This window comes from Nannobrachium achirus (assembly GCF_963921795.1).
Source record: "Nannobrachium achirus genome assembly, chromosome: 6".
Classification (NCBI taxonomy): domain Eukaryota; kingdom Metazoa; phylum Chordata; class Actinopteri; order Myctophiformes; family Myctophidae; genus Nannobrachium; species Nannobrachium achirus.
The window spans coordinates 54789788-54804933 of NC_137815.1; the positions used below are offsets into that span (position 1 = coordinate 54789788).

General features: G+C 40.9%; 2 protein-coding genes across 2 annotated transcripts in view; one reads left to right on the top strand and one right to left on the bottom strand.

Annotated features, from left to right (window-relative positions):
- Positions 1–962: 962 nt before the first annotated feature.
- ora1 (olfactory receptor class A related 1) lies at positions 963–10282 on the bottom strand (the record flags this gene model as incomplete). Its single annotated transcript, XM_080728697.1, has 3 exons — positions 963–1305; positions 1933–2219; positions 9965–10282. 3 exons carry the CDS (start codon positions 10280–10282, stop codon positions 963–965), a joined length of 948 nt encoding a protein of 315 aa, XP_080584823.1.
- Positions 10283–13907: 3625 nt separating this feature from the next.
- ora2 (olfactory receptor class A related 2) overlaps positions 13908–15146 on the top strand; it is a gene marked incomplete at both ends in the record, with an annotated part of 19799 nt that continues 18560 nt past the window's right edge. The window contains 1 exon segment of the mRNA XM_080728293.1: positions 13908–13959. Coding sequence (XP_080584419.1) covers positions 13908–13959 — 52 coding nt within the window.

Consider the following 15146-nt stretch of genomic DNA (forward strand, 5'->3'; position numbering starts at 1 on the left):
TAAATAACTTTTAAATATCTTGCAATTGGCGACGAGTCTCTTACTAAATCGGCAAGAGTGCCTCTCATTCTCAATACATAAAGGCTAAGCAATATAACCTCTCCATCATCAGCAATAGTCAGTGGTGCGTGTTCCCCACACTCCCAAGCCCCCACCGTTGCGCTTAGGTTCAACGGGAAATACTCGGTCTGGGACCCAGGAACCCCAGTTTGAGAACATTATCAAATTAGGCACAGGGTGGTATCCTGACAACCCCGGTGCAACACATTGCAGCAGGCAACCTTTTTTTTTTGTCTCAGACTGTAATAATGTAGTTGTTATAACGCGAATAAGCTGTAAAGCTTGCTTATTACGTAGTATGTCTGTGACCTCATCCATTGCAGTGGACTTCAGATGGGTGATGGGCGAGCTACTTGACAAACTAGTCTTTCCACAAAAAGTTCTTCTTGAGATTGCAGTGCAAGTTGCAGCCTGTGATCACTGGTGAACAGTAACATACTAAATGTTTTGAGTATCTGTACTTTAATAGAGTATTCATATGACTTTCACTCCACTACATTTCTTCTTCTTTTGGCTAATTCCCTTAAGGGGTCGCCACAGCAGATCATCTGTTTCCATGAGCTTCTATTCTGTTCTCCCCATCAGTCACTCCAGCATGTCCTCTTTTCTTTTCTCTCCTCTACATTTCAAAGACAACGCAATGTGTTACGCATTGTGAACTATTTTCAGTATTATTGAAAATGTACTTTGTAATTTTTACTTTTGAATACCTAAATATTTCTAAACGTCTGTACTTTTGAATCCTCAAGTATTTTTTTAAAACATGTACTTTTTAGCAATCCAGTACTTTAACACAAGTACAAATTTGACTGAGAAACTTGCACTGGTTTTTGACCAGGAATATCTACAGTATACTATATATACATTGACTCTTGAGTACTTTGTCCACCACTGCCTATATATCATTTGTCATTGGATTCCTGAGTGTCCTCTGACACCTGCTCCCGGTCAGCGGCACACATAATCCTGGCCTTAACCTTCTTGTTGGAAGAGATGATAAAGAAGGGGCTGAGAGACGCGTAGCAAGAAGAGAAGAACACTCTCATGTCAGCCACCACCGGGGACACCTTGGCCACCGTCAACATGTAGATCCAGATGACGTTGTCGATGCCGAAGAACACGACGTACAGGACCACCAGGGTGACCACCGTCTTGGCGGCCCGGGTCTCCGCCCCTCCGCCCTGCTGGGGCCGACGGACGCCCTTCATCTGGAGGCTGTGGCGGTGAAGGAGGAGTAGGATGTAACTGCACAAAGAACAGTAGTGGAAGAATTAGTTTGGGTTAAGTAAAAGTAGCCATACCGCAATATAAAAATACTTATATGTAAGTAAAAGGCCTGCGTTCAAAATGTTAGTTGAGTAAAAGTACAAAAGTATACTTAAAGTAACAAAAGTAAGTAAAAGTTTTATAATAGGGCTAAAGTGGTTAATGTGTGTTATTTGTCTCTGAGATGTAGTTTAGAAGTAAAAGTATTGGAAATTGGAAATACTCAAGTAAAGTACAAATACCTCAAAATTGTACTTAAGTACAGTAGGCCTGCTTGAGTATGTTACTTACTTTACACCACTGAAAAAGAATGTGAGCCGAGCACTCATCACAAACAACATCGGTCAAAAAACGAAGGGAAAAAAATGTTAAAAAATGTCCAGGGCTTAAGTAAACTGAAGCGTGGCCTACATCTGGCCTACATCTTGTCACAAACGGCTCAAAGTTTGTTGTACGCCCAGGGTACCATTGGCCGAGCTTTGCAGGACGTGTTGTGATTGGCTAGCGGGACACTTGATGATGAAATTAACTCATAAATAGCAACGCTCACTTCACACTAGTTGTGATTTTTTTGTTTAGGAAAAGTAGGATATAGTATGTACGTACCCACTGGAGCCCAGCATCAGGCCCACAAAGGCAAAGTCCCTGGCTGAGACCGCCACTCCGTTGATCACGTACGAGAGGTTGTCTCTGAAATCCACGTGGCAGAAGCCCAGGTTGAGGGTGAAGGCCGGCACTGTGCCGTTCCGCGGGGCGATGGAGAAGAACGGGGCTGCGATGCATATGGCCATGTTCAGCAGCCAGAGCGCCACGAAGGTGGGCAGGATGAGGGAGGGCAGCCCAGCCTTCAGCCTGGACAGACCAGGGCCACCGGCGGGGGCAATGGTCACCGCCTGTGGAACAAGGGTTATTGTGGGCTCGCCTATAAGGCGAGCACACTCTAGATATTGTCATTATTGTGGGCTCGCCTATAAGGCGAGCACACTCTAGATATTGTCATTATTGTGGGCTCGCCTATAAGGCGAGCACACTTTAGATATTGTCATTATTTATTTGTTTATTTATCTATCAGTAGACGGGATCTTCGGTTCCTTTCTACTCCTACATACTTAGTGAGAAAATGAAAATAAAAACATCAATGTGTTCAGCTTACAGTGGCGAAGTGTGCTATTATTTTTTATAGCAATCGGCCAAATGGTGGCGCTGTAGGAAGCCTTCGAAAGTGCGATCTTTGAACAGGTATAGCTCATGCTGTGTTATACATACAGCCATGAAACCTGTATACACTTATGCGTCTCCTCATGCCGAACAACTTTTACCCTCTAACTTTTGACCTCTGACCTTTAGGTCTCCCACAATTCGGAATTATATGAAAAACAGTAAAAATCTATCTCCTCCTGGGATTTTCGCGTCAAGTGCACAAAACTTTTTTCACATGAACTTTGAACCTATATCTACACAGGCTATGTGGTGAGAAGTTTGTACGTTAAATAATGATTTTTTAATAATTCAATTTATATTGCGGTTTTATGCAAATTATTCTTCGGCCTTTAAATCATACATGCAAAGTTACACGTTCATGGCATTTGGCAAAGATGTGGAGGGTTAGTCAAAGTATCACTGAAACCAATTTTATTCCAATCGGCCAAAGGGGGGCGCTATACGAAGCGTCTGAAAATTCAAACTTCAAACGGGCATAAGTCATGACTCGTTTTGTTTGAAGACATGCAACTTGTTACACGCGTGCTTTGACTCAAGCGGAAGACATCTGTGTCGTTGTTAAGTAAGCTCCGCCCTTCAATTTTCCGCCATTTTGAGCAGTTTGTAAAACGCGTAAACCCGCTTTTATTCTGGAACTTTCGCGTCACGTGCACAAAACTTTTTTTACGTGAACTTTGGACCGATATCTAAAGATCTGTCAGATCGGATTTCTTTAACATTGAAACATGCTTTTTTAAATAATTCAAACAATATTGCATTTTTATGCAAATTATTCTTCTGCCTCTAAAACATACATGCAAAGTCACATTTTCATGACAAAATAGTGTAGAGGGTTAGTTCAAATATCACTGAAACCAATCTTACCCCAAATGGCCAAAGGGGGGCGCTATATAATTTTGAGCATAAACCCTTAAACGCTTAAACCCGTTTTTATTCTAGGATTTTTTTTGTAATTTGCATGAAACATTCTACACGCAATCTAAGGATCTTTATCTAACATGCCTATGAAGTGCACACAAAAAAATTATAAAATAATAATAATAAATATAGCTGCAAGCAGCGATAAAGTGTCCAAAGCCAAAAACACCTCAAATCATGAACACAGCCTGGGATGTGCGTGAAATCTTGCAAGCACATTCCCAATAGGTCAAGGAACAGATACCAACCTTCTCACATTGGCCTGTTATAGCGCCACCAGCGGGTCAACCTTTGCATAACACATTTTTGGAACAAAATGGACCAATCTTTGACGTCAGTAACGTCAAAGAGAGCACTGCCTGCGATCTTGACATTTTGTGCTTTTATAGCCATTGTTTTCTGGCTTGAAGCGAGCCCACAATTGTTTCGAAGGAACAATATTTTTCTAGTTTATCTATCAGGCAGGCAGTCATACTATATCAAGTATCAAAAAACTTCGGTTCCTTTCTACTCCTACATACTTAGTGAGAAAATGGAAATAAAAACATCAATGTGTTCAGTTTACAGTGGCGAAGTGTGCTATTATTTTTTATAGCAATCGGCCAAATGGTGGCGCTGTAGGAAGCCTTCGAAAGTGCAATCTTTGAACAGGTATAGCTCATGCTGTGTTATATGTACAGCCATGAAACCTGTATACACTTATGCGTCTCCTCATGCCGAACAACTTTTATCCTCTAACTTTTGACCTCTGACCTTTAGGTCTCCCACAATTCGGAATTATATGAAAAACAGTAAAAATCTATCTCCTCCTGGGATTTTCGCGTCAAGTGCACAAAACTTTTTTCACATGAACTTTGGACCAATACGGTCAAACTGTCTGGTCGGATTTCTTTTAAAGTGAAATATATTTTTTTAATAATTCAATCAATAGTGCGGTTTTATGCAAATTATTCTTCGGCCTCTAAATCATACATGCAAAGTTACACGTTCATGGCATTTGGCAAAGATGTAGAGGGTTAGTCAAAGTATCACTGAAACCAATTTTATTCCAATCGGCCAAAGGGGGGCGCTGTAGGAAGCCTTCAAAAGTGCGAACTTTGAACAGGTAGAGCTCATGCTCTGTTATAAGTACGGGATGGTGTTTTTTACTGGTGTTTCAGTCCGAGTGTGGGGAAAGGGTGCGTTCGGAAATGCGCACCGGACTGCGCGGGCGTTTATCGTGGGCTTGCCCAGGCCTTACGGCCTAGGCATAAATATAACGATTGCATTCACCACGGCTTCGTAACTCGCGCGGCGCTCCGCCGGCCGCGCGGCCCTGGCCCGCTCTTCGCGGCCACTCGCGCCTGCGGCGCTCGGGGGCGAAGAGCAGGACCAAGGTCCGCTGGCCTTCGCGCCGCTTGCAATGTCGTGGACAATAAAACGAGCGCACCCTTTCATACACTCTGACTGAATCACCAGTAAAAAACACTCTCTCTTATAAGTACAGCCATGAAACCTGTATACACGTATGTGTCTCCTCATGCCGAACAACTTTTACGCTCTGACTTTTGACCTCTGACCTTTAGATCCCCCAAAATTTGGAATTATATGAAAAACAGTCAAAATCTATCTCCTCCTGGGTTTTTTGCGTGACGCGCACAAAACTTTTTTCACAGGAACTTTGGACCAATACGGTCAAACTGTCTGGTCGGATTCCTTTTAAAGTGAAACATTATTTTTTAATAATTCAATAAATATTGCGGTTTTATGCAAATTATTCTTCTGCCTCTAAATCATGCATGCAAAGTTAGACGTTCATGGCATTTGGCAAAGATGTGGAGGGTTAGTCAAAGTATCACTGAAACCAATTTTATTCCAATCGGCCAAAGGGGGGCGCTATACAAAGCGTTTGAAAATTCAAACTTCAAACGGGCATAAGACATGACTCGTTTCGTTTGAAGACATGCAACTTGCTTACACGCGTGCTTTGACTCGAGCGGAAGACATCTGTGTCTTTGTTTGTTTGTAAAACGCTTAAACACGCTTTTATTCTGGAATTTTCGTGTCACGTGCACAAAACATTTTTTTACATGAACTTTGGACCAATATCTAAAGATCTGTCAGATCGGATTTAAAAAAAAATTGAAACATGCTTTTTTTTAATAATTCAATGAATATTGCAGTTTTATGCAAATTATTCTTCTGCCTCTAAATCATACATGCAAAGTAACATGTTCATGGCATTTGGCAAAGATGTAGAGTGTTAGTCCAAATATCACTAAAACCAATCTTACTCCAATTGACCAAAGGGGGGCGCTATATCATTTTGAGCAGTTTGTGAAACGCTAAAACCCGTTAGGATTTTTTTTAGCAATTTGCATGAAACATTCTACACACAATCTAAGGACCTTTATCTAATATGCCTATGAAGTGCACACACAAAAAATAAATAAATAAATGAATAAATATAGCTGCAAGCAGCGATAAAGTGGCCAAAGCCAAAAACACCTCAAATCATGAACACAGCCTGGGATGTGCGTGAAATCTTGCAAGCACATTCCCAATAGGTCAAGGAACAGATACCACCCTTCTTACATTGGCCTGTTATAGCGCCACCAGCGGGTCAACTTTTGCACAACACATTTTTGGAACAAAATGGACCAATCTTTGACGTCAGTAACGTCAAAGAGAGCACTGCCTGCGATCTTGACGTTTTGTACTTTTATAGCCATTGTTTTCTGGCTTGAAGCGAGCCCACAATTGTTTCGAAGGAACAATATTTTTCTAGTTTCTATACTAAGCAGGCATATCAAGTATCAAAAAACTTCGGTTCCTTTCTACTCCTACATACTTAGTGAGAAAATGAAAATAAAAACATCAATGTGTTCAGCTTACAGTGGCGAAGTGTGCTATTATTTATCTATCTATAAATGCGAGAAGTCTCTGCGTGTGTGTTTGTAATCCGCGTATCTCGAGAACCGTTCGTCCCACCGGCTTCAGATTCGGCACGCGCGTTCCCCGCCGCGGCACGGAGTGCAGTGCCGGGCCTCGACCCGACCCGACGCGCGGTTTTCCCTAACCGGCGCGAAACGTTCGGAATCTCCTTATGCGGAAATCGGCGCAAAATCGGCGCAAGCGCTGACTCATTGTGACATCACTGCAGTGCCGGGCGCAAGCGCTGAGTCATTGTGACATCACTGCAGGCAGATACAGGGGCCTAGCCTCGACCCGACAGACTGAGATCTTCATATATGGGCATATGGGCAGATACAGAGATCTCCATATATGGGCAATACAGGGGCCTTGCCTCGACCCGACAGATATCTCCGTATATGGGCATAAAAGGGACACAGACAGATATATCTCCGTATATGGGCATAAAAGGGACACAGACAGATATATGGGCATAAAAGGGACACAGACTGAGATCTCCATGACAGATATCTCCGTATATGGGCATAAAAGGGACACAGACTGATACAGAGAATGGGCATATGGGCAGATACAGAGATCTCCATATATGGGCATATGGGCATAAAATGGACGCAGATATATGGGCATAAAAGGGACACAGACTGAGATCTCCATATATGGGCAGATACAGAGATCTCCATATATGGGCATATGGGCATAAAAGATGGACACAGATAGAGTATATGGGCATAAAAGGGACACAGACAGATACAGAGATCTCCATATAATGGGGTTTGCATCCGTATATGGGCATAAAAGGGACACAGACAGATATATGGGCATAAAAGGGACACAGACTGAGATCTCCATGACAGATATCTCCGTATATGGGCATAAAAGGGACACAGACTGATACAGAGAATGGGCATATGGGCAGATACAGAGATCTCCATATATGGGCATATGGGCATAAAATGGACGCAGATATATGGGCATAAAAGGGACACAGACTGAGATCTCCATATATGGGCATATGGGCAGATACAGAGATCTCCATATATGGGCATATGGGCATAAAAGATGGACACAGATAGAGTATATGGGCATAAAAGGGACACAGACAGATACAGAGATCTCCATATAATGGGGTTTGCATTAAAGGGTGGGGCATTCATTCCCTATTTACATCGTTCCCGAGTTGGCCAGGTCGCAAACTCCATATATGGGCATAAATGGGCACAGGCAAACAGATGGTCAAACCAGGTCCTACAGAGATCTCCATATATGGGCAGAAAATGGACGTAGACAGACATATCTCTCCATATATGGGCATAAATGGACACACGCAAACAGATGGTCAAAACGGATCCTATGACAACAGGTATAATGGGGTTTGCATTAAAGGGCGGGGCATTCATTCCCTATTTACATTGTTCCCGAGTTGGCCAGGTCGCCGACTAGACGCTCGGGCGGCCGAGCTTCTAGTTATAGCAATCGGCCAAATGGTGGCGCTGTAGGAAGCCTTCGAAAGTGCGATCTTTGAACAGGTATAGCTCATGCTGTGTTATACATACAGCCATGAAACCTGTATACACTTATGCGTCTCCTCATGCCGAACAACTTTTACCCTCTAACTTTTGACCTCTGACCTTTAGGTCTCCCACAATTCGGAATTATATGAAAAACAGTAAAAATCTATCTCCTCCTGGGATTTTCGCGTCAAGTGCACAAAACCTTTTTCACATGAACTTTGAACCTATATCTACACAGGCTATGTGGTGAGAAGTTTGTACGTTAAATAATGATTTTTTAATAATTCAATATATATTGCGGTTTTATGCAAATTATTCTTCGGCCTCTAAATCATACATACAAAGTTACACGTTCATGGCATTTGGCAAAGAGGAGGCGCTATACGAAGCGTCTGAAAATTCAAACTTCAAACGGGCATAAGTCATGACTCGTTTCGTTTGAAGACATGCAACTTGTTACACGCGTGCTTTGACTCAAGCGGAAGACATCTGTGTCGTTGTTAAGTAAGCTCCGCCCTTCAATTTTCCGCCATTTTGAGCAGTTTGTAAAACGCGTAAACCCGCTTTTATTCTGGAATTTTCGCGTCACGTGCACAAAACTTTTTTTACGTGAACTTTGGACCAATATCTAAAGATCTGTCAGATCGGATTTCTTTAACATTGAAACATGCTTTTTTAAATAATTCAAACAATATTGCATTTTTATGCAAATTATTATTCTGCCTCTAAAACATACATGCAAAGTCACATTTTCATGACAAAATAGTGTAGAGGGTTAGTTCAAATATCACTGAAACCAATCTTACCCCAAATGGCCAAAGGGGGCGCTATATAATTTTGAGCAGTTTGTAAAACGCTTAAACCCGTTTTTATTCTAGGATTTTTTTTGCAATTTGCATGAAACATTCTACACGCAATCTAAGGACCTTTATCTAACATGCCTATGAAGTGCACACAAAAAATAATAATAAATATAGCTGCAAGCAGCGATAAAGTGTCCAAAGCCAAAAACACCTCAAATCATGAACACAGCCTGGGATGTGCGTGAAATCTTGCAAGCACATTCCCAATAGGTCAAGGAACAGATACCAACCTTCACACATTGGCCTGTTATAGCGCCACCAGCGGGTCAACTTTTGCACAACACATTTTTGGAACAAAATGGACCAATCTTTGACGTCAGTAACGTCAAAGAGAGCACTGCCTGCGATCTTGACATTTTGTGCTTTTATAGCCATTGTTTTCTTGCTTGAAGCGAGCCCACAATTGTTTCGAAGGAACAATATTTTTCTAGTTAGTTAATAAAGCTGTATTATTATGTCAATTTTGGGTGAATAAAAAGTGAATAAAATGTTAGTTAGTCCTATGTGTATAGTAGATTATCGTCATTGTCGGGTGGAAACCTTGTATGTCCAAAACCCTTTAGGGTGATGTTGCTTTTTGCCCTTAGGCGTCATACTGGTGTTAATACAATATAAGTTATAAGAGACTTAGATCCTGTGTCTGGGTCAGGGTGTGACATAACCTTTGACACGATCCTGTGTGTGGTTTGACACAACTTGTTTTGACACAATCCTGGTTCTGGTACGACACAGATTTTGACCTTAAGGTCAAATTTGGATTCCTCCCCCGAGTAAGTAGGCAGGCTCTATTAGCTCAGCTTCTGTGGTTAAAATTTCAGCACTTGCCCTGGAGAATCGAGTTCAAATCAGGGGGAGAATCGGAAAGTTATAGTGCTTTAGCGTTAACTAAAATTCATTTAATAACGAAAACTAGAATTTAAATGTAATTTTAGTTACGGAAAAACTAAAACTTAGCTTTACAAAAGAACGATGACTAACTGAAAATGTATAGTGTTTACTAACTAAGTAAAACTAGAAGTCATAGAGAAAATGTCTTTGTCAGTATACAAGCCCTGTTGTCAAAAACTGTCAAAAATCTGTCATCGCCACAATGCAACAGGCTGTGAACTAAACACTAAATTAATAACAAACAAAAACTAAGCTTAAAAAAAATAACTAAACAAGCAAACTGAAAACAAAAAGAAAACTGAAGGAAAAATAATCAGCTTATACCTGGAACACACTGAGCATGCAGGTGATGCAGACGGACAAGGCGCGGCCGATGCGATAGGCGTAGATCACCACTTTACAGCCAGGGTCGTTCAGCAGGTCCCTGAGGCCGAACACAGTCATGGTCTGGGGTACGCAGCGCGTCAGCAGCAGCAGCAGGTTGGAGAAGACCAGGTGGCACAAGATCTTATCCACAGGGGGGAGCTTGCGTTCAGTGACAACGATGTTGCAATATATCAACAGGACCACCGTGTTCCCCAGAATACCCAAACCGGTTTGCAAGAGGAAGGAGACCCCTTTGATGGTCACGCATAGATCCATGACCTCTGTAGCCCTGCATGGGTGTTTAGCAAATCAGGCACGGAAAATATAAACTGTTATGAATACAGCACAGGCACGTGCACACATAGACATCAAAGGGGGCTCAAGCCCCTGCCCTTTTACCCGTCTGTGAAAAGTGCCCTCTCCAGACCATGAATGCAGATTTTACTCTGGTGAAAGAAATGCAAATGCCCCCTTTCCATGCCATAACTGAATCCAGCATTTAAGAGAATTGCCTTGACCAAATTCTCCTGAACTTGAATGCAGCATCTTACGTTGAAAGAATTGCCCGTTCTGTGTAGAAATTATGCCTATGAGTGGTATAACGCACCGAAAATAGCCGACCTCCAAGCTCACAACGCGTCGCAGTGCGGGTTAGGGTTAGGGTTTCGATATTTCCACCAAAAGGCTCTTTTATAAATTTCACCCCCTGCCTCTCTAATATTCTCTGCACGTCCCTGATGCAGCATGTTGGTAAATTGGGATTGCACGTTTGATGCTAAAACTAATTTGCATGCAAATGGACAATGGAGTTTCATCATTATCATTTATTGCGATCACATATCATTAAAAAGTTCTTGTAGTTTGATTCTATATTATAGGAGATCACACCAGCAAACATAATGTCAGTTTAACTTCATCAACAGGAAATCTCTCTCGGCTAAGGGGTCGACTAAGGGGTCCTTGACATTGTAGAATCTACTGGTAAAAAAGACTAGGAGTACTGCCAAACTGCTAGAGCTAGAATATCTCAACATCACCTCTTCAAAACCTCCTAGTTAAAATTATTACCTTACCTGAAAATGCAGGACAAGTTGATAATGAAACCTACCCTGCAAACTGTAATAGTGTGTGTAATTTCAATTTATAGTCTCCCATGCCCTAGAGAACAACATTACACAATGCATCCCACTCCTTCCAAAATTAATGGCATGCAAAGAAGTGAGTCAGGTTGTCTCAGAGGACAAGTAAAACAAAACGAAACAAAAAACAGCACAATCTATTTCCTAGAATGTCGAAGGCATAGTCAATGAGAGCTTTAGCTAAAGGAGAATAGCTCTGAATTTAAGATTTGAAATGTCTCGCTTATGTCACATCTCACATGTTGTGCAATAGAATATTCAAATGGTCATACCGTACATGTATTGTATGTCTACCACTATAAGAAACATAGAGGAGTTGATCTGTTATGCATTGTGGGTACATAACATTCCTCCAACTATTATTGGCACCATTAGTGGCAACATTTCTGCATGTCAACAGCTCTGTAGCTAACCCTTGATTATTATATCCCATATTGCAGTGTTTTACGTCATATTTTACTTTGTAAACACTCCGGAGAGCATCAATCAAACTTGTGTTTATTTATTCATTTTAAGAATGTATTTTTAACTCTTATCTCCATAGTTTTCCACAGAGAGTATTGTCACAGTTTTTATTTGCTCATTTGTGTGTTGAATTATTATGAAGTTAATAATCATTATTACTATCATGTGCTATGTATAAATTGTCATTATAGAATCACATTTGATTCTTATTATGCTAATGTACTGTAGATGTTAAGTTTCAAACATTTTGCAAGTCTCCTTCATTATGAATGGAGCCGCTCCGGGCTATACATCAATACAGCATCAGAGCTTATATTATGCTCTCTGTTTTCTAGATTTGGGAGGGTTACGATGAATGTTCATAAATACTAATTAGGTTGCCCCTGGTCATAAGACTAACATACTGTATGTCAGTCTTCTATTTGAGCACGAGCAGTATGTCACTTTAAAGAGGTGGTGCCATAGTTTTGTACTTGTTCTGGTTTTCATGTGTCTAGGAGGTTGACAGCATTTCATTAGACCCCCTGATGTGGTCGTTATGAGCAATTATGTATTCCCTTTGTATTTTGGTTTTCTTCCTCGAGGCTGCCACCTTGTGGGTCAAAAGTGCCGATCCAAAAACACAGATAGAGTGACATCATATAATCATCCTCTCCCCTTTTACCATTCACCCAACACTGTGGGGTGTGGCTAACTTCAGCTGGGTTACCACCCACCATGACAACCAGGCATACTTAATGAACTGGTGGGTGTGGCCACATAAAAACCTAATTTTAACTCTTTCTGTACACTTTTTTTTGGAAAATACCTCCTAGTATAATCATAATACCTTATAATCATGGGGGGGGGGGGGGGGGGGATCATGGCACCCCATCTTGAAGTACTTCAAGTTTGTATTTGAATCCCATTGACAGAAAAAAGTAAACTCTCTGAAATAGCATTGTTTCTCTATCGAGAGAATCCACACCACCTCAGAGGTTACTGTGTGTGTTAGTGTTGATGCCCGACTAAACAGGCTGATGATACCATGAATGAGCCACCAAGAGGATTGTTGCGTACACAGCTGCTTCTTGGCTTTGCTCTCCCATTCGCTTCCATGTCCTTGGAGCTTGTTAAATGACACAAAGGAGCAAGGCAATTAGCTGCAGAACAATGGATGCTGTTATTGTAATTAATGGCATTGGGAAATCAAGCTGCTTATGTTCCTTTTCTCTGTGTCTGAATGGAGGATATTGGTCTATAGGTACGGTATATCAGCCGTTTATAATCTTCATATTGGTCTAGCTATGGCCAATGTATTTTACTTTTAAATGGCTGCAATAATTTGCTTCATTTGAGAGGCTTGTATCAGACTTTGGAAATAAATGTTCAGAGGTTTCGTTAGTATCCCATGTGTTTATTGTATGTTTACATGTTCATCAAGCTAATTAAAATGGCAAGTTCATACATGTTCTCCTCTTGGGACCCCATCATAATTCACAGAGGGCTTTAAGAGCTTGTCATTTTCCTCCCAGCATTTATTGTTGAATTCAATGTTTTTTCATTGCTAATTGAACATACTTTAAATTATGTTCTGCTGCAGGATATTGTTGAGGTCAAATCTACTGGGACAGCATAGTGAAATTGTTTTTCTTTTTGGCTGTAGGAGAAGAAAACAAGTATATTTTACTTTCTGACTTGTTATTTAAGTTATAATCAGTCATAACCTCCCACCTTTAAGTGAGCATGAGCTTTACAACAGATTAAGATGTGTATACAGTACAGTATATACAGCAGAAGATGCACTATAATGTTGTCATTTGAGATTCTTTGTCAAAACCTAACCTAACCTTTAACCTAACCTTTAACCTTTAACTGTTGTCATTCATTATTTTGGTACAGTGATTGGCACATGATTGACTACTCAATGTCCATGCCTTGTTCAACTTCACCACAGTCAGTTCATCAAGGCAAAGCAAGGCACATTCTTTTTTTATTGAACATTGCAAAACACAAAACATTAAGAGGATTAAGACAGTTTAAAAGAAGCACATTATAAAAGGACATTTGAATACAATTAAAAATAGCTAAGAATTTAGAGAATGGAAAATAAGAATGAGCTAAAATAAAGCAGATATAGAAATTAGATAATAAAATGACAGTGCAGCACAAGAAATCTATCCAAACCCTAGTGAAAGGCAGGGACATTGCGTCAGACTTTTAATTGATTTGCATTTGCTCAGTGCTTGTATTGGACGTCATCTGCATAATTATGATAATATCTTTTGTTGTTTTTCATGATCTGAGCCAGTGGGAGCATGTCGATTTTTGGCAACAGACGCTTCAGCGCCTATACCGCCGCCGACATCGGTGCGGGAGAGAGCTGCCCCTGAATGGAGCCTTGTGGAACTATGTATGTATTTTTTGTCCTCTCAGATACTGTATGAAGATCCTGTAGATGACATTGTCCCTGTCCTGTAAGTAAGATGCAAACCAATATTGTACTGTGCTAGAAAGAACCACCGTTTCCCATCCGGTCTAGTAAGTGGGCCAATGTGTCAATTGCAGCACTGAGATCCGGTAATATTAACTATGGCTGAAATTCTGCGAATGTCTGTGTGGAAGACATCGAAACACTTGTTCAGTGGGAAGGAGTTGTTCCGTTGTTGAAAACAACTGGAGTCAGCCAACAGCCAGGGTCACTTGCCCAGAGAGGAGGGCCAGAGGAGGGCCACAAGGCCACTTTATTATATTTTAGTTGCTAAATCAATCAACAGGGGCGTCACAAGGGGGGGACTGAGTTTGTAGCTGCGAGCTTATAGATCTGCTATTTTTGAAAAGTTGTGAAAATGTGAGCAAATCTATGTCTAATCTAATACAGTATATGTATTTTTTAAGCAAACATTTGTAACTAAAATGTTGCTTCTGGGGGGGTCCCTGGAACTAAATATTTTGAGATGGGGGTCCGTGGCCAAATACATATACATTTTGGAGTTCCTTCACATGAAAGAGTTGACATAGAAACACTGACATAGAAACAGATGTTTTTCAAAAAACACATTTTCACAATTTTTCAAAAATAGCAGATCTACAAGCTTGCAGCGTTAAAAACAAAATAATGCGTTCCCAGTCTAAATGGGTTAACCCCCCCCCCCCCCCACACCCCCACCTATGAAGAACATTCATGGGGGGCCCAAGTGAATCCTTGTACCCAGGCCCAGAATCTTGTGAGGAACCCCTGCCCATCGATTTGTTCTACATTGTGACAAGGTACTGCACAATTAAATACAATGGTTATAATGTTGATGGGTCACTCACAATACATACACTTGTCTGTATTGGCTAAAACTGATCTTGTAATTGATCCTGAAATTAGATGCAGTGGGCAGAAGTCAATCTTAAGGCAGAAGTCAATATTGAATCAATACTCAATTGTCTGTAATTTGCTTGATTTGGAGCGCAAATGTCAAATCTTTTGTTGTTACATTAATTTAACCTTTTCCCATATCTTTTCAATTCATTTTAAATCTATATGTAGCCTTATCATATGAATCATC